Consider the following 26633-nt stretch of genomic DNA (forward strand, 5'->3'; position numbering starts at 1 on the left):
AGACCACAAGATGCACCTAGTTTTTGGAGGAGGAAAACAAGAAAAAAAAATCTGAATCTCGGAAGCCAGAACAGCAAGAGGGATCGCTGCGCAGTGAAAGCAGCAATCCCTCTTCATGTTCTGGCTTCTGGGATAGCTGCGCAGCCTGCATTCGCTCCATAAGACGCACACACATTTCCCCTTAATTTTTAGGAGAGAAAAATAGAGTCTTATAGAGCAAAAAATAAGGTAATCTGTTCCATACTTTTAAAAACAACCCCTAAAACAGCAGGTTAACATGAATTTTACTATCTAACAAGACTATTGATTCATAAAATGAAAGCAATAATCATTTGATTTAATCATTATGAAGTGTGTTGATTAAGGAATTTATAATAAGTATATTGACAAATCATATTAACTAAGTTCTAGGACATAAAGGGTAACAAATCTCGATTCAGGATCTGAGATAGTAGGGAGGGCAAGGAGAAATATTGATTGACAAATATTTTAAGAAGTTGGTAATCAATTAGAGTATTTAATAATACATAAATGCCAAATGCGGGAGGAATAATTGAACAAATACTTCCCAGAGCTCTCTGAATAGAAACAATACAGACCTGAGGGTATTTAAAGTACAAAAATATCAAAGGAACTTATTAAGACTGGGACAAAGCTTATATTCATGTGTATATAGAGAAGCAACTAAAATGACTTCCAAGACCTCTTCAGGAGCTCCATGGGCAACAAGATTGAGCAAAATTCAAAATTAATAATGGACCTATCTGCAGAGGTAAAAGATCTGACTATTAAAATTAGGGAGATGGAGAAAACAGTCCAAGATTTGAAATCTAGAACTAATAAACAAGAGGAACTCTCGAAGGAAAAAAACCAATAAAATTAAAAATGAAAGTAAAGAGCTGAAAAAAGGCCAAGACGTTATAAATGATGAGGTAATAGAATTAGAATCATAGAGTTGGAAGAGACCACAAGGGCCATCGAGTCCAACCCCCTGCCAAGCAGGAAACACCATCAGAGCACTCCTGACATATGGTTGTCAAGCCTCTGCTTAAAGACCTCCAAAGAAGGAGACTCCACCACACTCCTTGGCAGCAAATTCCACTGTCGAACAGCTCTTACTGTCAGGAAGTTCTTCCTAATGTTTAGGTGGAATCTTCTGTCTTGTGGTTTGGAGCCATTGCTCCGTGTCCGCTTCTCTGGAGCAGCAGAAAACAACCTTTCTCCCTCCTCTATGTGACATCCTTTTATATATTTGAACATGGCTATCATATCACCCCTTAACCTCCTCTTCTCCAGGCTAAACATGCCCAGCTCCCTTAGCCGTTTCTCATAAGGCATCGTTTCCAGGCCTTTGACCATTTTGGTTGCCCTCCTCTGGACACGTTCCAGTTTCTCAGTGTCCTTCTTGAACTGTGGTGCCCAGAACTGGACACAGTACTCCAGGTGAGGTCTGACCAGAGCAGAATACAGTGGCACTATTACTTCCCTTGATCTAGATGCTATACTCCTATTGATGCAGCCCAGAATTGCATTGGCTTTTTTAGCTGCCGCGTCACACTGTTGGCTCATGTCAAGTTTGTGGTCAACCAAGACTCCTAGATCCTTTTCACATGTACTGCTCTCAAGCCAGGTGTCACCCATCTTGTATTTGTGCCTCTCATTTTTTTTGCCCAAGTGCAATACTTTACATTTCTCCCTGTTAAAATTCATCTTGTTTGTTTTGTTTTGTTTAAATAATATTTATTACTTTTAAAACTTACAAAAAAGAAAGAGAAGAAAAAAAAGAAAAAAAACAAGGAAGGGAAAAAACAATACAATATATAAACAATACAAAACACAACATTGACACATTGACCTAAACAAACCAAAACAAAAACAATTTAAAAACATACATCATACCATTTCAGTACCATCCACCATCCACCATCCACCATCTCTTTCATACCCTTGTTTCATCGACCTCCTCTCACCTCCCTTTTTGTATTCCACTTCTATTAATTGTTTCAGCAATTCCTTTCCATCTTTCTCTATTTTCTGTCATATAAATATCTTAACTTATTTTTACCCTTATTTTCCATTAATACTATAATGCTTATTTATGCTTAACTCCTTATAACATTTCTACTAAAGCCATAAGATTTCATTCCAACATTTTTCTAACACTCAGTAATTTTACAATATTTCTATTTCTAAAAATAAACTTTAAACTTTTTCCAATCTTCTTCCACCATCTCTTCTCCCTGGTCTCGGATACTGCCAGTCATTCGTCAATTCCGTATAGTCCATCAACCTGGTGATCTTCTGTCCGAGGCTCTTAACTCTTTTCCAAGTCCCTTCTGCAGGTCTTCTTCATATTTATACATGCACTTTACTTTGTCTTCTACTGATCTTGTTCTTATTTTCCTTCCTTTGATGCTGAAGAGCAGATCTCGGGAAAGCTCCAACCTAGCAATGCTTTTATTCCTTCTCGACAGGTCAGCCAAATCTCCATGGTTAAATCTAAAATCCATAAGGTATTTCAGGACATGTTTCAAAATTTCTCCAAATCTAAAGGCCCCCACAGCTCCAATCTCCTCACGACCCAAGTCCAAATCCCAAAGGTCAATAAATCCCTGCATGAAGGGATCTATCCAACTTTCCTTCTCCAGTCCAGGCAGGGCTCCGATCCTCAAAATCTGACTTTTTCTAAATTCAATCATAAAAGGCCTCAACTTATAGTCCTCAATTTGCCTCTGTAAGGCTGGGGCTCCCACTTGTATTACTTTAGGTTCAACAACAACAACTTTCTCCTTCGCCTTCTTGACAATTTGCCCTGTAAAAGTAGATTCCTGTATCAGATCCTGAATAATTTCTGTATTGATATTCACTTTTTGTCCCAAATTTGTCACTTTTTGTCCCAAGTTAAAAAAGGCAAAAGATTTATACGATCTGAAGAGAAACCAGAGTATATTCACTTTTTGTCCCAAGTTATCAATTTTAGTAATCATAACATCTGTCTTCTTGTGGAGTTGTTCCAACGAGTGACTTATCTTGCATAATGCAATCACTAAAGCTTCTTCTGTCGACATTCTCAAATAGTCAGCGGCTGAAGGAGGAGGGTAGGGCAGCGGCTGAAGAAGGAGCAAAAAGGGTTTTCTCCTGTGTGTGTTTCTTTGTGGCTGATTAGCTGCTCTCCCTGTGCAAAGGTCAGAGGGGGCAGGGTTTCTGTTGAGGTAGGTGATTAGCTGTGGGAGGAGCTTATCAGAGCTTGCAGGGCAGCGGCTGAAGAAGGAGCAAAAAGGGTTTTTCTCCTGTGTGTGTTTCTTGTGGCTGATTAGCTGCTCTCCCTGTGCAAAGGTCAGAGGGGGCAGGGTTTCTGTTGAGGTAGGTGATTAGCTGTGGGAGGAGCTTATCAGGCTTGTAGGGCAGCGGCTGAAGAAGGAGCAAAAAGGGTTTTCTCCTGTGTGTGTTTCTTGTGGCTGATTAGCTGCTCTCCCTGTGCAAAGGTCAGAGGGGGCAGGGTTTCTGTTGAGGTAGGTCTGTTGATCTATCTTTAGATTTAGGGGAGCTAGTCTCAAACGTTTGTTGGGGGAGACCTAGGGGTTTTTTGGGGGGGAGTTACTTGTCCTGTCTGCACGCTTCTTACGATGGAGGACCACTGTAGCCAGCCCCAATGACACGTTCTCAAGATGGAGAGTGAGGGAACAGCTGCAGTCGCCTGCGGTTCCTGCACAACATTTGCCATCTTGCCAAAGGTGGCAGGCAGCTTTACCTGCAGCAATTGCATGTTGATTGCCCTCTTAAAAGACAAAGTCCAGCAACTGGAGGAACGTGTGGCTACGCTCCAAAGAATTAGAGAGCTGGAGCTCTTCTTGGAAGCAACAGAGTACACCGTCTCCACCAAGGAGGAGACAGGGGACTCCCCTGAGAAGGAGGCTAGTTCACCAACACAGGAGCCAGATATATGGAGAAACGTGACTCAAAGAAGTAGGAGGCCCAGGGTTCGCTCTGATTGTTTAGAAATACACAATCGCTTTGAGGTCCTCTCCCCTAGAATGGAAGACGAAGAGCAGACTCCATTTGAGGATCTCTCCCTCGTTACAGTCGATCAGGTACATGAAGACGAGCAGCAAAGTCAGTCCTCAGGGAATGTGCAGGCGACCTTGGAACGGACAGATCATGGAAGAACCCCGACCAAACCTAAGAGGAGGCGTGTAGTGGTGATAGGGGATTCCCTACTGAGGGGAACAGAAGCAGTGATCTGTGGGCCTGACAAGATGTCTCGGGAAGTGTGCTGTCTCCCCGGGGCAAAGATCCAAGATGTAACTGAACGACTGCAAGGAATCATAAAACCCACTGACAAATACCCCTTCCTCTTGGTTCATGTGGGAACCAATGACACTGCAAGCAATAGCCTCCAGAAGATCAAAAGAGACTATGAGGCTCTGGGCAGGAAATTGAAGCAATTAAATGCACAAATTGTCATCTCATCTGTCCTCCCAGTTGAACGACGTGGCCCAGGGAGAGAGAGAAAAATAGTGGAAGTGAACAGCTGGCTTCGCAAATGGTGTAAACAGGAACGGTTTGGATTCTTAGATCACGGACTGCAGTTTCTTGAAGATGGACTTCTGGCAAGAGATGGGCTGCACCTCACAACGGTTGGGAGGAATGTTTTTGCCAAAAATCTCAGAAACCTCATCAGGAGGGCTTTAAACTGACTAATGTGGGGGAGGGAGGCAGTGCTCCTGAAGGTAGGAGTCTATCAATTGATGAAGATGATCATCCAAATGTCATAGACCAAATGGAGCAAACAGTACGCAGACCTAGTGGTGGGAGGAAAAAATCCTTAAATAAGAGACACGGGGGAATGATTAATGGACTTCAATGTCTGTACACTAATGCGCAAAGCATGGGTAATAAACAAGATGAGCTTGAGCTCTTGGTACAGCAAACTAAATATGACATAATAGGCATCACTGAAACCTGGTGGGATAAGTCCCACGACTGGAATGTAATAATGGAGGGATACAATCTATTTCAGAGAAACAGACCAGACAAGAAAGGAGGAGGAGTGGCGTTATATGTCAGGGATGTGTATACCTGTGAAGAGATCCAAGATTTAGAACCTCAAAGCCAAAGTGAGAGCATTTGGGTCAAAATTAAGGGAGAGATGAATAACAGGGACCTCATTGTGGGAGTTTACTATAGATCCCCAAGCCAAACGGAGGACATAGATGATGCCTTCCTGGAACAGATGGCCAAGCATGCAAAAGGAAGGGAGATAGTAGTAATGGGGGACTTCAATTACCCGGATATTTGCTGGATGTCAAACTCAGCCAAGAGCATAAGGTCAAACAGATTCCTCACTGGCCTTGCAGACAACTTCATTGTCCAGAAAGTGGGAGAAGCAACAAGAGGAACAGCCATTTTAGATCTGGTCCTAACCAATGTTGATGACCTGGTTAGTGGGGTAGAAGTGGAAGGATCATTAGGCGCGAGTGATCATGCTCTTCTGAAGTTTACTATACAGCGGAAAGGAGCAGCCAAGCATACTAGGACTCAATTTCTTGACTTTAAGAAAGCCGACTTATGACTTTAAGAAAGCCATATGTCAGGAGTGCTCTGATGGTGTTTCCTGCTTGGCAGGGGGTTGGACTCGATGGCCCTTGTGGTCTCTTCCAACTCTATGATTCTGTGATTCTGTGACTTCATAAAACTTAGGGAAGTGCTGGGTGAGATCCCATGGACAGTAATATTAAAAGGAATGGGAGTTCATGATGGCTGGGAGTTTGTTAAGAGGGAGATAGTAAAAGCACAACTTCAGGCAATACCAATGAGACGGAAACATGGAAGGTGCCTAAAGAAGCCAGGGTGGCTATCTAAAGAACTTTTAACTGAGTTAAGATTAAAAAAGGATGAGTACAAAAAATGGAAAAGGGAGGAAACCACCAAAGAGGAATTCAAACAAATAGCCAGCACGTGTAGACACAAAGTCAGAAAAGCTAAAGCACAGAATGAACTCAGGCTTGCTAGAGAGGTTAAAAGCAACAAAAAAGGCTTTTATGGGTATGTTCGTAGCAAAAGGAAGAACAAAGAAACAGTGGGGTCACTCAGAGGAGAAGATGGTGTAATGCAAACAGGGGACACAGAAAGGGCTGAACTCCTCAATGCCTTCTTTGCCTCAGTCTTCTCCGATAAAGAAAACAATGCCCGACCTGAAGAATTTGGAGCAAATGATTCAGCAGAGGAAACACAGCCCAGAATAACTAAGGAGATAGTACAAGAATACTTGGCTAGTTTAGATGTATTCAAGTCTCCAGGGCCAGATGAACTGCATCCAAGAGTATTAAAAGAACTGGCAGATGTGATCTCAGAACCACTGGCAGTCATCTTGTCCCTATTTTCAAAAAGGGGAAAAGAGAGGACCCGAATAATTACCGCCAAGTCAGTCTGACATCAATACCAGGGAAGATTCTGGAGCAGATCATTAAGCAAACAATCTGTGAGCACCTAGAAAGGAATGCTGTGATCACCAATAGTCAGCATGGATTTCTGAAAAATAAGTCATGTCAGACTAACCTGATCTCGTTTTTTGACAGAATTACAAGGCTGGTAGATGAAGGGAACGCAGTGGATGTAGCCTACCTTGATTTCAGCAAGGCATTTGACAAGGTGCCCCATGATATTCTTGTAAAGAAGCTGGTAAAATGCGGACTTCACTATGCTACCACTCAGTGGATTTGTAACTGGCTGACTGACCGAACCCAAAGGGTGCTCATCAATGGTTCCTCTTCATCCTGGAGAAGAGTGACTAGTGGGGTGCCACAGGGTTCTGTCTTGGGCCCGGTCTTATTCAACATCTTTATCAACGACTTGGATGATGGACTCAAGGGCATCCTGATCAAATTTGCAGATGACACCAAACTGGGAGGGGTGGCTAACACCCCAGAGGACAGGATCACACTTCAAAACGACCTTGACAGATTAGAGAACTGGGCCAAAACAAACAAGATGAATTTTAATAGGGAGAAATGTAAAGTATTGCACTTGGGCAAAAAAAAATGAGAGGTACAAATACAAGATGGGTGACACCTGGCTTGAGAGCAGTACATGTGAAAAGGATCTAGGAGTCTTGGTTGACCACAAACTTGACATGAGCCAACAGTGTGACGCGGCAGCTAAAAAAGCCAATGCAATTCTGGGCTGCATCAATAGGAGTATTGCATCTAGATCAAGGGAAGTAATAGTGCCACTGTATTCTGCTCTGGTCAGACCTCACCTGGAGTACTGTGTCCAGTTCTGGGCACCACAGTTCAAGAAGGACACTGAGAAACTAGAACGTGTCCAGAGGAGGGCAACCAAAATGGTCAAAGGCCTGGAAACGATGCCTTATGAGGAACGGCTAAGGGAGCTGGGCATGTTTAGCCTGGAGAAGAGGAGGTTAAGGGGTGATATGATAGCTATGTTCAAATATATAAAAGGATGTCACATAGAGGAGGGAGAAAGATTGTTTTCTGCTGCTCCAGAGAAGCGGACACGGAGCAATGGTTCCAAACTACCAGAAAGAAGATTCCACCTAAACATTAGGAAGAACTTCCTGACAGTAAGAGCTGTTCGACAGTGGAATTTGCTGCCAAGGAGTGTGGTGGAGTCTCCTTCTTTGGAGGTCTTTAAGCAGAGGCTTGACAACCATATTTCAGGAGTGCTCTGATGGTGTTTCCTGCTTGGCAGGGGGTTGGACTCGATGGCCCTTGTGGTCTCTTCCAACTCTATGATTCTATGATTCTATGACTTTAGAATTGACACTCTGTGTGTCTCTCTGTGTGTAAGGGCTCCTCCTCCTTCTCTTGCTTCCGTTCACTCTCCCTGCGCCTCTGCGACTTTAGGGCCAGTTCTCTCTCTGCGTGTGTGTGTGTTTTGACCTCACTGCACTTGTTGGGGGAGAGTGTTGGTCGCAATTTTTCTTGATTTGTCTCAGAGTGGTTACTATCATGGTTTCCTTGCCGGGGAGGAGGGAGAGACGCAGAGCCTGCTTGTTCTAAAGGAGCAAAGCCGGAGAGGAGCCTCTCCTGCATTATTAGCAGCATCCTTCTCCACACCCCCCATGCGTGCTCCTTGTCCCTTGAGTTCTTTTCCTTCCCTCCCCACTTAAAACGTGGTTACAAAGCACGGATCCACATGGATCCTCAGGATTTTTGCCCTGGGTCACCCCAAATTCACCATCAGATCACACAGCATGTCCATGGCTACAGCCTGCACCAAAAAACAGACACACACCCACTGTTTCATGGGGCTGCAATGGCGCAAAAACGTGGTTACAAAGCATGGATCCACATGGATCCTCAGGATTTTTGCATTGGGCTACCCCAAACTCACCGTCAGATCACATGTCTGTGGCCACAGCATGAACCACAAAAATCATACATCCACTGTTTCGTTTAGAATATTTTTTTCTTGTTTTCCTCCTCCAAAAACTACGTGCGTGTTATGGTCAGGTGCGTGTTATAGAGCGAAAAATACGGTAGGGAGTGATCCTTTTCTAGACTGCAGCCAGCTCTGGAAGGAAAATTAATCAATATACTTTAAGTTAGTTGAAGCTTACCTTGTTTGGTCTGACATGCTATATTCATCGGATCTAGTATAAGATCTGAAATGTAATGAGAATTAAGATTACTTAACCTTAATTATATACACATAAACATACCTCAGTTTTGTCATGGAGTTAGCCTTACTATAAAGTCTGAAAGTTAATTATTATTATATGTACTGGGGTGGGCAACCTTCAGAGGTTGCTGGACTACACCTCCCATCTTTCCTGACCACTAGCCACCATGGGTTGTTGCAGTACAACAGCACCTGGAGGGTCACAGGTTTCCTATCCTTGCTTTTCTTTCTTTTGTTGTTGGACATCATCTCCCTCCAGTATGGCCAACCCTTCCCTGATATATACTAACAGCAAACTCCTATCTGTGTTATTATGCAGCTGAAATGGCACCTCTGATGCATCAGCAGACTCAGACGAACCCCAAGGTTTGCAGAAATACAACAAAAATATTAGGAAAAAACCCTAAGCAAGGGACTTTCCTCTCACACACCTCACAATAAAACCCCACAGCCCAATGCAAAAGTGTGTGAGAGGGGAAAGGGAATGTGGAGGCAGCCATGGCTGAAGACTGCATTCTGTTGCAGGTCCTACTTGTCCAAATTGTTGATGGACCAGAAGATTTCAGATGTGTACAGGGCAGGCCCTGATAAACTGTGGCCAAAGTGACTTACTCAGAATCGCCTAGAGACTCGCTGTCATCTATGCAGTACTTGCTGATTCGTGCCCATTTGACAATCAGGATGGCTGACCCAACCACAATGGGCAGAAAGAGAAATATGCTCAGGAGCACCCACGTCCGCATGTTGTCTTCTATGACTCTTTCTGTAATATCTAGATGGAAACAAATTTCACAGCAAAGACTGAACCAGGAAAGCTGCCGCATTAGACATTTTTAGCGTGGCACTGCCCAAAGCTCCAATTTTATAGAATTTTTTAAAGATTAGAAAGCAAACTCTTTCCACATTGCTAAAACAGCAACAACCAGAAAGGTTTTTTATTTTTAAATTAGCATTATTGTGGTATAAAAATGTAATATTGTAGTAACACAGTTTTATAGCACCATTCCTCTCTTTCATTTAAAAAAATAAGAGAGCTGGAAAAGTGTTAAATTAAAAGACCATTTAAAAATATATAAAATGGGGTTATAAAATGGCATCCTTCACAAAGGTCATAGTGAATGTGTACTGAGCTGCAGACAGAAGTTATGTCAAATCCACAGGTGTCCAAGGAACATAGCAGGTTATACACATAGAAAAATGCCCTACTACGAATGATGCAGGAAATCAGTTGCAGTTCTGCTTGCAGCTTACAGCAGAAAAGCAGTAACTGGGTAGCACTAGGAATGTGTTGGCTTCTTTCTCTGCAGTGCTCTCTCTCCCTCTTCTGTGTCTAAGTGCTATCCTCATGTGCAGCTCCTGTTCCTTTCACTGGAGTTTGGGCAAGATTGTCTCCTGGTAGAGTGTCTCCTGTGCTCCAGGGTTATTACAAGCAGAAGAAGGTATTGTTTGGATTTTTTCATTCTGGCACCAATAAGTATTGTTCTGACCCAATTAATTGTAAACCCATGCTGACTTTGTACTAGTCCACTGGGATTCAGCTGGCGCATCAGAATGCACAAGTCCATCACAGCCTGGTTTAGGGAGGGGCAGTAGTACTAAAACATTTGCTTTTCACTTTTGCTCTTTGAAAGAGAACTAGAAAACAGGGATGGAGAGAGGGGTTAAATCTATACTGAAAATTTTATACTAGCTTAACTGCCACACTTCTCCCATTGCCTGGGAATTGCAGTTTAGTTCAGGTACTAAGAATTCTGAAACATTTCACTCACACTCACTCTCATAAACACACAGCCTACAATCCTAAAGTTCCTTTGGAAGAAGGAATGATTATTAAGCTAATGTGCTGTCACTTTTTATCTTGTTCTTTCTGCCTTGAGAAAGACAGAAAATTCAAGGGAAGAATAAAGAGGGGAATGAATGGGTTAAAACATAAATCAAACCCAGCCCCATGGTTTCAGGTTGAGATGAAAAGTGGGTCCTAATTCTAAACAGTTTGGAAACTACTGCAGCAGAGCTATTTGTCAGGATGGAAGATCCTGCTTTTACTGACCAGAAGCCAACATACGAAGCCCACTGTCAACGCTTCCTCCTAGGGGGCCTCCTTTTTCCTTGCAATTTGGAGGTGCCCATCCTGGATCACAGTGGCAGTTTCTTTTGTTGTTGCAAATCTGAAGGTGGGGGAGGAATAGCAAACATTTACTCCTTGCTTATGTGCTTTATCTTAAAAAGAAAAATATGCTTTAAGAAAACATTATTCTTATTACTTTCTGAGTAGGGCCTCAGTTCTAGTCTAAAATGGAGCTGGACCTTCAAAGGTAGCCCCACGTAGAGTACGCTGCAGTAGTCCAAGCGAGAGATAACCATGGTATGTACCACTGTGGTGAGATAGTATGCAGGCAGGTAGGGTCTCAGCCAGCGTACCAGATGGAGCAGGTAGACAGCTGCCCTGAAAATAGAATTAACCTGTGCCTCCATGGACAGCTGTGAGTCCAAAATGGCTCCCAGGCTGTGCGCCTGGTCCTTCAAGGGCACAGTTACCCCATTCAGGACTAGGAAGTCCTGCCCCCTGTCCCCCAGAAATAGTACTTCTGTTTTGTTGAGATTCAACCTCAACCTGTTAGCTGCCATCCATCCTCCAACCGCTTCCAGACACTCACACCGGACATTCACTAGTTCCAATTTAAATGGAAGGGATCCAAATGTTCCACATCCTCTAGACATGCCTGGAGCTGTTGAGCAACCACCTGCTCAATTACTTCGCCTAAGAATGGAAGATTTGATTATAATTGCCCATAATGGCTGGGTCCAAAGAGAATCAGCTGAGAGGCCATCAACAGGGGAACGCTTCAGGCACTCAAGAAAATACCAAATAGTTTCTGAGGGAAAACCACCATCTCCTTTTTATAGCTGAAACACTAACATGGAAAATATAACATTCATTTTACTTACTCCATGCCCAAAGCACTTTTTTGTAGGATCACAATCATATTTCAGGACGCCATACTTTTCACATACTTGTTTGATACAAACCTTTAAAAAAAGCAATAGTATTTTTCAGTTTTCAAGAAGAGTTGCTGCCCTGCAACAGACCTTTTGCGTCCACCAGACCCCATCCATGAGTGCTTCCAGACAGGTGTTTATTGTGAGATCTGAATGCAAGATTTTTCCAGTGTATGTACAACGTCATCTGCATCCAAGTGCTAGTCTGTATTTTTCCCTCCATTAATCCAGAACTACCCTTTTTACAGGAAAACTGTGTGGTATGTAAAACACAGGAGCAGTCAATTACAGGTAAACTTCCTGGGACAGACTTCCTCCGCATGTGACCAGAGGTAGGTGTGGCCTCACCTGTGCAGGTCATGATAAAAGCACAGGGCAGGACAGCCATCTCTCTCTTGCCTCTTGCTCTCTCTGCCATCTTCCTTCGAAGAAGCCACATCTGCTAAAGATGCCCTCTTGGCTCCCAGCCAAGAGAGCAGAAAGGGACTATCTTCCTATAAGATAGATTCTAAATGTATTTTACCTTTTTAAGCCTGTCTGCCTTCTGGGATCCTATTGTGAACAGAACGTGAGTAAGCTGTTTTTATACTTTTATAAAAGACTGTGTTATGTCTTCTATTTTAAGAGGGAACAAAGGGGAAATTACCAGAGTAATTATTATAGAGGTTCTAGCGAACCTGAGCACACATTACCATTGCGAACTTAAAAGGGGAATGTCTACTAACTCTGCTGATATTTTGGGAACTTGTTAGCACAAGTTGGATAAGGATATAATCTCACAATATATCCTCTCCTGCATCCATGAACATTCCCACAAAGGGTTATTGGCCCCAGTATTCCATATTTTTGTGTATTTTTGAAGGATTGCGTTGGATTGTGATTTTCAGTTGAGTAGTATTTTTCTGAGATAACTTCCTGGTAAGCACATGGTCCTTTGTTCCATTGTGCAGTGGGGATTAAGCAACCCCCCTTCCCTCAGAGTTCACAGTGACCCAAGGCAGTGAAGGATTGTTTTGTTTTTTGAGGTTTTGATTTTAGAATTTTGAGAAATTTTGAATTTTGAAGAATTTTCAAAAAAATTGTAGGCGTGGCGTTTCGCATACCCTACTGGCAACCAGTCTAAGCTGCTTATTAGCGGCAGCGCTGAGTTCTGCGAGCAGAGTGGGTGGAAACGTCTTCACGGGAACCCGGATGTTCTTTCAGAACAGTTTGACTCAGATGAGGAAGAGGAGGAGGACGAAACTGAACCTGTTGCTGAGGTGCACAGTCCACAGCCACAGAGTCCAGAACCGGGGTCCCCAAGGGAGAGGCTCCAAACCTCTCCAAAGGGAAGTCCCAAGACCCCTCCACAGGTCTCTGTCAAGTCTGAGCCAAGGAGTGAGCCATCCTCGCCTACAGACCCAGTTGTGAGGCCTAAAAGGCGCAGCAGGTCAGAGGGGGAGGTTTCTGACACAGGGGATGGTATGGCTGGCCCTAGTGAATCAGGTGCCGTTCCAGAATTCACGCTGAGAAGGTCAGCAAGGTCAACCAAGGGAAAGCCACTGGAAAGGTATGAAGCCACTATCGTGTGGGTAGGTGTCACTAGATGTGAACCTGAATCCTTTGAGGATGTTCAGAAGTTGCCTCAAGAAGAAGCTAGCAAATGGCATGAGGCGATGCGGAAGGAGATGAACTCAATGGAATCTCTTGGTGTGTTCTCACTCACACAATTGCCGGCTGGCAAGCAGGCTATGAGTTGCAGATGGGTTTATCGCCTTAAACCCACAGAAGCTGGAGAACCACAATATAAAGGTTGGAAGGCGAACCATTTTGACGTGGATGTCGCCTATCTGAACTCAGACCTCCAGGAGGAGTTGTACATGCTTCCTCCTCCAGGGTTTGAGGTCAGTGGGCCAGGCATCGTGTGGCGGTTGCACAAATCCATTTATGGGTTATGTCAATCTGCCAGAAACTGGAACATGTGTCTGAATGAAGCCTTAGAAGAGCTAGGTTTCAAGAGAAGTGTTGCTGACAGCTGTCTTTACCTTAAAGGGTCAGGTGTGACACAGGAAGCTGCTCAGATTTTTGTTGATGATATTTTGTACATATCACAGACAGGTAAACAAGTGGAGAAGTTTGCTAGGGAGCTTGGAAAGCTGTTCAAGCTCAAGCAGCTTGGAGATGTCAAGTCGTATCTAGGCGTAGGGATAACTAGAACAAGAGATGGAAGCTTTTTGCTCAACCAGAAAGGTAAGATTGAGCAGTTGCTTGAGAAGTTCAGAATGTCTGAGTGTGCAGGTGTCAAAACACTCATGGAGGCTGGTTACGTGAAAGAATGTCAGCAAGTAGAACGCTCTGTGTTCGAAAATGCTGAACTCTTTCAATCAGCTCTGGGTAGTCTACTGTATCTGTCACAGTGGAGCAGACCAGATATAGCATTTGCTATCAATCTGCTCAGTAGAGAGGCTTCAAGTCCAAGTGTACAGGCCTGGAATGGTATTAAACGGGTGCTGCGTTACCTGCAAGATACCAAAGATTTTTGCCTCAAGTTGTCAGCTGAGGGTGATGTCAAGCTTACAGCATGGGTGGATTCGGATTGGGCTAACCTTCAGGACTGCAAATCAGTGTCAGGCCTAGTGGTGAAGTTTGGGAACTCAGTAGTTGGGTGGAGGTCCCAGAAGCAAAGTCTCATAGCGCTTTTGTCTACTGAAGCTGAGTTCAGTGCGCTCTCTGAGGTTTGCATAGAACTGGAGTTCTATGAGTGTTTGGTCCAGGAACTCTGTGAAGGTCTGTGTTTGGGGTGAGCATTGTTGCTTGTTTCCCCCAGATGCAGGACAAGAGGGGGTGTGGAGTTTGGAGGTTATAGGGTTAAACTTCTTGGTGTCCTGTATCTGGGGAGGGGCCGTACATCACAGGCTTTGTCCGTCTTTGTCTGTGAAAGCTACTTTCACATTAGACTGAGAGACACTGCAGAGAGACTGTGTGCGCTTTTATAATAATAATAATAATAAATTTTATTTATATCCCGCCCTCCCCAGCCGAAGCCGGGCTCAGGGCGGCTAACAACAATCAACAATCAAACCATCAGATATTCACACATTCTAAAAATATTACATTATAAAAATCAATTAAAATCAAATTAATGGCAACTAATTAAGCAAGATTCTAAGCAGGTTGCCAGAGGAGGGAGTCAGGCTGCGCCCTGACCAAAGGCCTGGTGGAACAACTCTGTCTTGCAGGCCCTGCGGAAGGATGTCAGGTCCCGCAGGGCCCTAGTCTCTTGTGACAGAGCGTTCCACCAGATTGGAGCCGCAGCCGAGAAGGCCCTGGCTCTAGTTGAGGCCAGCCTAACCTCTCTGAGGCCTGGGACCTTGAGGATGTTATTATTTGCAGACCGTAGGTTTCTCTGTGGGGCATACCAGGAGAGGCGGTCCCGTAGGTACGAGGGTCCTAGGCCGTATAGGGCTTTAAAGGTTAAAACCAGCACCTTAAACCTGATCCTGTACTCCACCGGGAGCCAGTGCAGCTGGTATAGTACCGGTTGAATGTGATCTTGCAGCGAAGACCCCATAAGGAGTCTCGCCGCGGCATTCTGCACCCGCTGGAGTTTCTGGGTCAGTCTTAAGGGCAGCCCCACGTAGAGCGAGTTACAATAATCCAGTCTGGAGGTGACCGTCGCATGGATCACAGTGGCAAGGTCAGGGCGAGAGAGATAAGGGGCCAACTGCTTAGCTTGGCGGAGATGAAAAAATGCCGCCTTTGTTATAGCTGTAATCTGCGCCTCCATAGAGAGGGAGGTATCGAAGATTACACCCAAGCTCTTAACGGACGGTGCTGGCACTAATTGCACCCCCGCAAGAGATGGGAGTTGCCCCCTCAATCCCATATCATCCCGCCCCAGCCAGAGGACCTCTGTCTTCGAAGGATTTAACTTCAACCGGCTCCCACGTAACCATCCAGCCACAGCTTCCAGGCATCTCGCCAGTGTATCGGGGGCCGAGTCAGGATGGCCATCCATCAACAGATAGAGTTGGGTGTCATCGGCATACTGATGGCAACCCAGCCCAAAACTCCGGACAAGCTGGGCGAGGGGGCGCATAAAGATGTTAAAAAGCATCGGGGAGAGAATCGCACCCTGAGGCACTCCACACACCAAGGAGTGGCGCGATGACAATTCCCCCCCGAGCGCCACCCTCTGTCCCCGACCAGAGAGAAACGAGCGCAGCCATTGAAGGACTGTGCCCTGGATTCCCACGTCGGCAAGGCGGTGGTCCAGGAGTTCGTGATCGACCATGTCGAAGGCTGCTGACAGATCTAGAAGAATCAGCAGCCCCGACCCGCCTCGATCCAGCTGCCTACGGAGATCATCTGTTAGGGCGACCAGAGCCGTCTCGGTCCCATGACCAGCACGGAAGCCGGACTGGAATGGATCCAGAGCAGATGTTTCATCCAGAAACCTACCAAGCTGTTCAGCAACCGCTCTCTCAATCACCTTACCCAGGAATGGAAGATTCGAGACCGGGCGGTAATTGGATAGATCTAAGGGATCTAATGATGTTTTCTTTAAGAGCGGACGCACCACTGCCTCCTTCAGTTCCCCTGGGAATATCCCGGTGCCAAGGGACAAATTGATGATATCCCCCAGGGGGGCCCGCACCTCATCTGGACACGCTCTAATCAGCCATGACGGGCACGGGTCAAGAGGACAGGTGGTGGGCTTTCCAGCTTGGAGGAGTCTGTCCACATCGGCTGGAGATATCCGGTCAAAATGGTCCAATACTGGACCCGAGGACAGTCGAGGGGCCTCCAGTTCCTTTATTGTATCCAAATTGGCAGGGAGGTCATGGCGGAGCAACAGGACCTTCTCCGCAAAAAAGCTCGCAAATGCCTCACAGCTGTGTGTCAGATTTTAGCACGGGAAAGATGCCGGAGAGTTCCGATGGAATGAGACTGATTTATGGCTTGTAAATAAACACTTTTAGAGATAGCAAGAAACTTCTCTGGGCTTGTTTTATCCCTCTATCTCACACGGACGGCAGGACTGCTGCGACTCTGCATTTTCTGCCCAGGTCAGTCCCAGCAGAGCTGAGCAGGGAGCGCTGACTGGACGGCAGGATTAATTTGCATAGGCCATATGCTAAAGTGGATGGAGCAAGAGAGATGACAGAAGCCGGCCATGCAAGTCTGTGGCCATGCTGTGTGGGTTGACATGTGCACCCCTCTCTCCCTCTTCCACTCAGGCAAGCAAGAGGTGTCAGCACTGCTCAGGGACATGTTGCAGCCAAGCAAAAGCAGCCCAGGAGGGCACAGGGCAAGGCCAGCGAGAGGTGAGATCTGTGGAGGGGGCATAGCCAGAGGAGAAAGAAAAGTCTGCAGGGCTGCATTAAGCCCCCTGGCCCTGAGGTCCCCCCCCCCCACTTTCGGCACTTATGAACAAACATCTAATTGCATTTGCTGATTTCCATCTCTGCTTCTCCCATCGCTCCCAGCCCATCATACCTGTCTCCTCAAAGCTGAAATTTAGATTTTAAGTTCTTCAAGCATGAGACCAGTGGTCTTCCTTTTGCTTATGCTGCTCTCTAGGATACCATACACACTGGTGACAACATTTAAGTCACAGTAATAGTCATGCTGTGTCAGATTGTATCCCTTACCTTTTTAGTTCCACATTTTGTACCATCTTTCACCAGCATTGGGTCCGGAAAGCCCTCTGGTTGTTGAAGGTCCAGAGATATACAAAGGGTATCTTGGAAAGGAGTGTACAGAATTGGAATGTTCATGTCAACATAAGGCTTTCTGGTTGGATAGACGCAAATTAACTTTCCACATTTGATATCCCTATCAAAGGCATTTGGAGAAAAGAACAGGATCATACATTTGTAAAGAGTTGGGGATTATGTATTGGAAATGTTTTTTTCACCTCCAAAATATCAGATTTAACAACTGAAATATATTTTTGAACATGTTACCTAAAAATGCATGCTTTTCATTACACAGATGACATGTGAGAGGGGCTGTCATTCCTCAACCTTTGAAACATCTGGCATCAAAGATTACTGCCCAACAGTTTGTGCCCAACGGGTTTATTTTGGTATATCTTAATTTGTTGTTGTAGTATGGTTTTGCTCTGTTGATTTTCTTATGTGAACTACCTTATAATCATTTTGGTGAAAGGCAAGCTACAATTAATTAATTAATTAATTAATCAATCCTTCCTCTCCATCCATTTTTCTTTTGTGTTGTGTCCTTTATTTTTTCAAATTAGTTTTTATTAAAGATTTTATTGTGTAGCAAACAAACAAATAGACAAAAAAAGTACATATAGTGTCTCTACTTTCAATTCATAGTTTTTTTCACAGTTCGTTAACATTTAGTACTAGACACATATGCAATTGGGGGACAAGAGAGAGGGAAGGGGAGAGAGATGAGGGGACATTGATATTTTGTTCTGTTGTGTAGTTTGTGCAGGGTTTTTATGTCAGCATCGTGTGGGTAGGTCCTCTATATATTTATTCATTAATGATGGCACTGCGAGAGATTTGAGTGTCCAACGCTTGGTTGGTTGTGTTCAGTTAGTTGCAGTGTGGTTTGTTTGTTTGTTTGTTTGTTTGTTGGTATGGGGTTGTTGGGTCAGATTACCCATTTTGATTCTTATGCTGTTGGGGTGGGGGAGAGAATAGATCATTGTCTTGTTGTGCTGTATATATGATAAAGGGGAGCCACACCCATGCTACTTTAAGTTTGTTGGTTAACTTTTCTAATAGGGCAGTTTTCTATACTTTTTGGTACTAGTGGTCTATATTCACTCCTGATAGGTCATTCCAGTGTCTAGTCATGATGTTTTTAGTTGCTGAGAGTAAGTGACTTGTCATGTGAGTTGTTCCTTGGAAGATATTTAATAGGACTAATTCTGGAGTTGCTTCTATTACTTGTTTTGTGATTATGCAGATTTCCTGCAGCACTGATATACAAAAGGATTAGATGTATTCAAGTCTCCAGGGCCAGATGAACTGCATCCAAGAGTATTAAAAGAACTGGCAGATGTGATCTCAGAACCACTGGCAGTCATCTTTGAGAATTCCTGGAGAACAGGCGAAGTCCCGGCAGACTGGAGGAGGGCAAATGTTGTCCCTATTTTCAAAAAGGAGGAAAGAGAGGACCCAAATAATTACCGCCCAGTCAGTCTGACCAGGGAAGATTCTGGAGCAGATCATTAAGCAAACAGTCTGTGAGCACCTAGAAAGGAATACTGTGATCACCAATAGTCAGCATGGATTTCTGAAAAATAAGTCATGTCAGACTAACCTGATCTCGTTTTTTGACAGAATTACAAGCCTGGTAGATGAAAGGAACACAGTGGATGTAGCCTACCTTGATTTCAGCAAGGCATTTGACAAGGTGCCCCATGATATTCTTGTAAAGAAGCTGGTAAAATGCGGACTTCACTATGCTACCACTCAGTGGATTTGTAACTGGCTGACTGACCGAACCCAAAGGGTGCTCATCAATGGTTCCTCTTCATCCTGGAGAAGAGTGACTAGTGGGGTGCCACAGGGTTCTGTCTTGGGCCCGGTCTTATTCAACATCTTTATCAACGACTTGGATGATGGACTCAAGGGCATCCTGATCAAATTTGCAGATGACACCAAACTGGGAGGGGTGGCTAACACCCCAGAGGACAGGATCACACTTCAAAACGACCTTGACAGATTAGAGAACTGGGCCAGAACAAACAAGATGAATTTTAACAGGGAGAAATGTAAAGTATTGCACTTGGGCAAAAAAAATGAGAGGCACAAATACAAGATGGGTGACACCTGGCTTGAGAGCAGTACATGTGAAAAGGATCTAGGAGTCTTGGTTGACCACAAACTTGACATGAGCCAACAGTGTGACGCGGCAGCTAAAAAAGCCAATGCAATTCTGGGCTGCATCAATAGGAGTATTGCATCTAGATCAAGGGAAGTAATAGTGCCACTGTTTTCTGCTCCAGTTCTGGGCACCACAGTTCAAGAAGGACACTGAGAAACTGGAACGTGTCCAGAGGAGGGCAACCAAAATGGTCAAAGGCCTGGAAACAATGCCTTATGAGGAACGGCTAAGGGAGCTGGGCATGTTTAGCCTGGAGAAGAGGAGGTTAATGGGTGATATGATAGCCATGTTCCAATATATAAAAGGATGTCACATAGAGGAGGTAGAAAGGTTGTTTTCTGCTGCTCCAGAGAAGCGGACACGGAGCAATGGCTCCAAACTACAAGAAAGAAGATTCCACCTAAACATTAGGAAGAACTTCCTGACAGTAAGAGCTGTTCAACAGTGGAATTTGCTGCCAAGGAGTGTGGTGGAGTCTCCTTCTTTGGAGGTCTTTAAGCAGAGGCTTGACAACCATATGTCAGTTGTGCTCTGATGGTGTTTCCTGCTTGGCAGGGGGTTGGACTCGATGGCCCTTGTGGTCTCTTCCAACTCTATGATTCTATGATTCTATGATTCTAAATTTGGGGGCATTCCCACCACATGTGGAGGTACGTGGCCATGGAAGTGCAGACTCTCCAGCATTTAGATGAGGAAGTGCCAGATTCCGTGGTGTTAGGTTCCATCTATAGATAAGTTTCAGAATGAGTTCTCTTCTTTTGGCTGAGATGGATTTAAATGATGGGGAGGTGTGAGGGCTCTGACAGGACCCTAGAGTCCTCCTGCTTCCTTCCCAAAGCCTAGTTAGCACTTGCCCAGCTTTAGGAAGGAGGTGGGAGGGAGATTTGTGCCTCCTTCCCAAAGCTTGGTGCCTCCCTTCCCCGGCTTTTGGAAGGCAGCTTTGGGTGGAGTGGGGAACACGTCAAATTTGGGCCTCACACAGGGCACCATATTACCAAGATCCGCCCCTGTTTGGAAGTGAACTGAGGACTTGTAAACCTCTGTCTCGAGGCTCTGCTCCCTTTGGGGAACTAGAATCTCCTAAAGGGCCTGAAAATAGGCACTTCTTCAGTGCTCCATGACCTCCCATTTGGTGTGCTTCTTGCACCGTTGGACTGACAGTGTGGGAGACACTGTGTTCCTTGGTCTTGGGGGAAGAGATGCCCATGACAATCCTGGCTCCAGTACCATAGGCTTTGATGCTGTGGGATGTGGTTCAGCAGACACCTGTCAACCACAGTTTAGTGGGACTGACCACCAGCATCAAGGGTCAGGGTCAGAAACCCAGTGCCGTCCCTCAGCTAGTGACACAGGAGCCTCCAACTAGGTGTCCTAGTCCCTGTGGGAGGATCATGACAGCCCACTCCACCTGGCTACCTTGATACTATAACAACAGTAAAAACATGCACCATACAATAGAAGATGCCCAAGCCGCCAACCCACAAACATCCTGCCACACTCCTCCCCCTGAAAATTTTATTTCAGTTTCTTCTGTTTCCTAATCACATACCGGAAAGAACAAGTCTTAAATCCCTTTCGTATGTCAATCCCACAGTGTCCAAATCTATCTGCCTGACCATTAATTTCTTCATAACATGCTTGAGGAGCACTTTTTGACTCTATAAATATTAAAAGGATTTTGATTAGAATAACGAAAATGAAACATTTAATAGTTTTCTTTTAGCAATGCTCTTAACAGATACTTTCATATGTGTACAAACAAATCAGTCTGATGCATAAATTGGATTTGCCTCTGCAAATAATGAATGTTAGCCCTGAAGGTGCTGCAAGACTCTGTTGTTTTCACTGAAGCAGAATTATTTAGTTATTTAAGATATCTTCTTCATGCAGCACATAGTTAAACAATGGAGATCGCTGCAAGATGTAGTGAAGGCCACCAATTGAGACGGATTTAAAAGGGGATTTGCAAAATTATGAATGGTAAGTCTATAGATAGCTACTAGCTATGACAGCTCTATATACAGTATAACTTCCTGTAGAAAGAGGCAGAAGGAGCAGCAGAGCTACTTGTAGGCTTCCTATAGGCATCTTGTTGGCTATGGTGAGAACAGAATCCTGATTAGATAGGCCTTCGGTCTGATTCAGCAGGATCCCCCATAAAGGCATTTGATGAAGGGCTTCACCAAAACAACATAACTGAACAGGTTGGCATGGTCACTAACAGCAGTTTGGCTTGTGCCTAAGTGCAGTTAGGTAGCTAGTAGAGTGATTTTAAAGTTGGCATAAAATGCATAAACCTGGTCATACCAGTCAGAATTCTGGTAGCCATCTTCTGCACTAAGGAAGAAGACGCATGCCTTGGAAACCAGCCACATTGGGACTAGTTGCAAACGTGGAATGCAGCACAACTAACACTATGGGCTTCCCCCTCCAGCCAGCTCAGCCAAAAGGGCATATGTGTCAGGAAAGCCCCCCAAACAGGGTGTGGGGGGAGGAGGGGGGAGGTTTCAACCCCGTTCACATCCTGAATAGAACAGGTCACGTTTCGCTGCTTCCGTGCATGCACGTGACGTCATTTTGACCATCTCCGCCTGCATGAGTGACAAAACCAGGAAGTAACACACTCAGTTCACCGTGGAGCGCAACCCGAAAATACTTATCCTGAAGCATATTTATCCCGAAGTATGACTGTACAGTAGTGTGACGCTGAATTCTGCTCAAAGAGTTCAAGAGAAAGCCAGGACTCATTCAACGGGCAAACTGGTATAAAAGCTGAGGAAAGCTCATGGTATAGGTATGAGTGGGCATGCACACACAATTTGGTTACAGAAGGAAGCTGTTTGCCTCCTTGCTTGTTCTTTTTAAGAGTAAATATTTCATTTTGTTTTTAAAAGAAGCCAAAAAGCAAGTTGTCTCACTTACTTTCACCAAAAAGATCCTGACACTGTAGATCGGCTGCCTGACAGGATCCACCATAACAGTAGCCAGCATTAGAAGCACAGCTGTAGCCATTCTGGGCATAAAAATTGCTTGGGCAGGACGCCGAACTGCCATTGCAGTACTCAGGGAAATCGCAGACACTATCTACAGCTGCTCTACAGATTGTGTTTCTTGGCTTAAACTAGGTGAAAAGGAAAAGGAAGAAGGAAAGTATCAATAGCATTTTTCACGGAGGAGTACAGCTAGGGTTGAGGAGGATTCCTGTTGACTCCACAATTTGCAGTTAACCTTCCCATTTCATTACCCTCAGACTTATGCACAGGTCCTAAAGTTGTTTAAGCCACATAATCACTGGACTGAACAGGGCACATGCCCACACAGTCCTTACAAGATGGTCTAAGGCCTGTCTGTTTCTTTAACTCTTAAGAGGTTGTAAGCTGCTTAGAGCAGCTCCATAGCCAAACACAACATGTGGGAACCATATGGGAAAAAGTGGCTGCCTACCTTTGGTGTCTGACGTCTTTTTTCCACTCATTGTACAGAAAAATGTGCAGATGGCATGCTAGCATGGTCTTCCTGGAGGCTGTTTATTGCCTCAGTATGAGTATTTATGTGCATGTTTTACATATTTAGTTCCTCATATTCCACACTTGGGGACACGGGTGGCGCTGTGGGTTAAACCACAGAGCCTAGGGCTTGCTGATCAGAAGGTCGGTGGTTTGAATCCCCGCAATGGGGTGAGCTCCCGTTGCTTGTCCCTGCTCCTGCCAACCTAGCAGTTTGAAAGCATGTCAAAGTGCAAGTAGATAAAAAGGTACCGCTCCGGTGGGAAGGTAAATGGCATTTCCATGTGCTGCTCTGATTCGCCAGAAGCGGCATAGTCATGCTGGCCACATGACCCGGAAGCTGTACGCCGGCTCCCTCGGCCAATAAAGTGAGATGAGCGCCGCAACCCCAAAGTCAGCCACGAGTGGACCTAATGGTCAGGGGTCCCTTTACCTTTACTAAGTGCTACTTCTAAGTGCTTAAGGGAGAAGGGCCCTGGGCCAGGGATAGTTTTAATCCCTGACATATCCAGGTAGGATTGGGAGAGATTCTTGCCTGAAATCCTGAAGAGCTGCTGCCAGTCAGTGTGGACAATACTGAACTAGATGGACCAATGGTTTGACTCTGTTAAGGCAGCTTCCTAGGTTCCTATGTTTCAAGGCAGATCCAGATTTTAAAGGACATTTCCTCCACACTGAGGTCGACACCTCTTCCTAGAGAGTAATCTGACAACTGGATACCCACATCTGCCTTAAACCGTCTGCTGTACCCATCTCTCTTAGGATGTGTTCTGCGTGGGGCTTCCCTCGGGACTGAGCTGGAAGCTGCCGTGAGGGCAGAATTCTGCAGCGCGATTGCCGACAGGAGGGAGGCCTGCGCTCAGAGATCGGCACTGGCTGCTGATCATGCTGCTTAGTCATGCTGGCCACATGACCCAGAAGCTGTACACTGGCTCCCTCGGCCAATAAAGCAAGATGAGCACCGCAACCCCGGAATCGGGCACGACTGAACCTAATGGTCAGGGGTCCCTTTACCTTTACCTTTATTCCACCCTTACTTTGAACTGGAGCACAGAGTGGTTGACGATGCTGTTAGGGATTGCTGTAAAAACTAGGTCATTTGTTCTCAGAAAATTGTTATCTATGTTAATTATTGGCATGAGTTTGGGGAGTTGCCCACCACCTGCAAGGTCAAAGAAATGAAGTGACAAGCGCCAGAGTGCACAGAAACGCCGTTTACCTTCCCGCTGCAGCAGTACCTATTTATCTACTTGTACTGGTGTGCTTTCAAACTGTGAGGTTGGCAGGAGCTGGGACAGAGCAATGGGAGAAACAAGGCTTTGATGAAACAAGGCCTGGGAAACAGACTGTGAGACTAGCTTCCTGAACCATTAGTAGAGTAGTATAATTTTATTATTTATTTATTTATCTCTTCCCTAGAGATTAGTGAAGCCCTGCCTTGGGCTGAGCAGAGAGTCTCTTCTGCCTGATGGCTAAATGAGTTGCTGTTGAAGGTATAATTTGAGTGCAGTGAGCCGTCTTTGATCAGTAACTGCATTCCCTGTTGTGGCTGCAGCCTTTGGGGCATTTGTTATTGTCAGGGGCTCAGGAGCAGAGGCACAGGAGAGGGAGGAAATGGAGAGCGAGGGGGAGGAATCCGAGGGGAGCGTAGGCGGTGACAGTGGTCAGAGGGATTCCACGAGCCTCTCCAGCGAATCGGAAGATTCACAGAAGGGAGCGCCGATGACCAGGGCAAGGGGGGTGCCAAGGGGGAAACCCCAGAAGGAAGGGGCCAGCGGGGACTCCCAGAGCAGCAGTTGGAAATCAGGACCAGCTTCCCCACCAGAGCGCAGTGGGGGGGAGGAGTCCCAGGAATCGGGACCAGTGTTCTCGCCACCAGCGAGAGGAGATGAGTCAGGATTGACCACGCCTCCATCGGAGAGCGGGGAAACGGTCAAGAGGAAGGTTACCGGCTGGGCGCGCGCGCCAAGTTCAAATGTACAGGCGAGCGGCACAGCAGGTAGCCCGGATAGGGAGCCAGGTCCTAAAGCCCGCCGGAAGGAGGGGCAAGACTCAGGGGGGTCAGCGTCAGAAGAGTCCAGAAAGGAGGAAACCCCAGGGGGCAGAAGGACCCAGAGGAGGAAAGAACAACGGAAGAGGTGGAGTAAGGCTAGAGTCTTAAACTGGTGTCTAGGAGGCGGAGACTCAGATGGAGCTTCGCCGGTCTAGCTTCTAAGACGTAGAGTTGCACGCTGCGGTTTGGAAATGGAAACTAATCTTCAATAAAGACTTTTATACGTTATTACTGGCTAGCGTTGGTCCTCTGTGAGCTGGGACCTGGAGGCAACTCTGACAGTTATGAATTGCTATATTGTAGCCTGGTGGCCATGTGCATTGCTTTGCAATCAATAAAACCGTCTCCTTTTTGTGATTTGGATTTCTCCTACATGGTCTGCAGAACTTTGGTAAACCTTCACACTCACCTGTGTAAGTGCTTACACTGCTGCTGAGATCCTGAGATTCTTTCCCTACCCTTGAACAACATCAGCATTTAATGCTGATATGAAAATCCTCAAAAGTGGCATTCCATCTTTAAAGGAAATTCTTCCTTGATCTGATTGCAGTTCAAAGTTAATTAGCATCTTACATCAGGCTGCAAATGGTTGTAACTAACTAAGTTCTACTCACAGTAGACACATTGAAATTAATGAAACTAAGCTAGCCATGTCCATTGTCAAGGAAGAGTTAGAAGTTTTCAGTTTCTCAGAGGGAGAAAGCATTCCCCAAGGGGGGAAGGAGAGCAGTGAATCTAATAGAAGGGAGCAAGAGGAACAAGAGGGAGGGACCGGCTGTTCCCAGGAAAGGCAAGGGTTCAGTTCTAACTCAGATTGGGAGGAGGGGAGATACAGGCCAGCTCTAGCCAGGAGGTTAGAAAAAAGAGCGGGGAAACGAAGGGAAGGGCACGTTCGCCATTTTGAGGGTGGCTGGTCACGGAGAAGCAGAGCTCAGAAGGTAGCTGAAAGAAGTGACTCTGAGGAAGAATAGTTAAGAACCGTTTATAAGATTGTTTTGTTAATACGCAATAAAAAGTTTTATAAAAGAACAAGAAGCGTTTGTGTGGTGATCTGAAGAGGACAACGACCAGGCCTGACAGAATACCTTCTGCTCTGCACCTCTTCACTATAAGTAAAGAAGGAGAAGCCAAAATGGAGGGAGCTGTGGCGCCAGTTGGGCAAGGAGAAACCCCAGCGCTCCAGCTAACATTACAGGACTTAGGGCAACAGAACTTACAGTTGAAAAGTCAAGTCAACATACTATCAGCAGCACTGGGAGAACATAAAACCATGCTGCAAGCGACGTGTGGAGATAGAGGGAGTAAAACTTTTACTATACGTCCACGTAGCTTCAAGGGAGAAACCTCTGAATACATGGCTTTCAAGACAGAAATTTCTTACATAATTGAGATAAAGGATAAAGAATTTCAATCTGAGCAAGAGAAGGTTGCTTATGTGATTAATTTCTTGGAAGGGAGGGCTAAGGACTGTGTTATACCCCTAATATCTCGAAGGGATGCCGCCCTAGGAAATTTACAAATGTTTCTGCAGTATCTAGACACGATTTTCTTAGACCCTGTGCATGAAACAACCACAGCTA

The 26633-nt window shown here is 45.3% G+C and overlaps 1 protein-coding gene across 5 annotated transcripts in view; it reads right to left on the bottom strand.

Moving 5' to 3' along the window:
* LOC309331599 (disintegrin and metalloproteinase domain-containing protein 2-like) overlaps positions 1 to 26633 on the bottom strand; it is a 94531-nt gene that overhangs the window by 1120 nt on the left and 66778 nt on the right. For 4 of the 5 annotated variants that reach the window (XM_081843902.1, XM_081843899.1, XM_081843898.1 and 1 more), the window contains 7 exons: positions 22417 to 22615; positions 21044 to 21152; positions 17277 to 17460; positions 11593 to 11673; positions 10694 to 10811; positions 9256 to 9415; positions 8582 to 8626 (listed from right to left, as the gene is read on the bottom strand). In XM_081843902.1, coding sequence (XP_081700028.1) covers positions 8582 to 8626; positions 9256 to 9415; positions 10694 to 10811; positions 11593 to 11673; positions 17277 to 17460; positions 21044 to 21152; positions 22417 to 22615 — 896 coding nt within the window. The remainder of the gene's footprint in view (positions 1 to 8581; positions 8627 to 9255; positions 9416 to 10693; positions 10812 to 11592; positions 11674 to 17276; positions 17461 to 21043; positions 21153 to 22416; positions 22616 to 26633) is intronic. The other variant, XM_081843900.1, reaches the window with a different exon arrangement.

The sequence above is a fragment of the Podarcis erhardii genome (assembly GCF_964252035.2).
Source record: "Podarcis erhardii genome assembly, chromosome: 16".
Classification (NCBI taxonomy): Eukaryota; Metazoa; Chordata; class Lepidosauria; order Squamata; family Lacertidae; genus Podarcis; species Podarcis erhardii.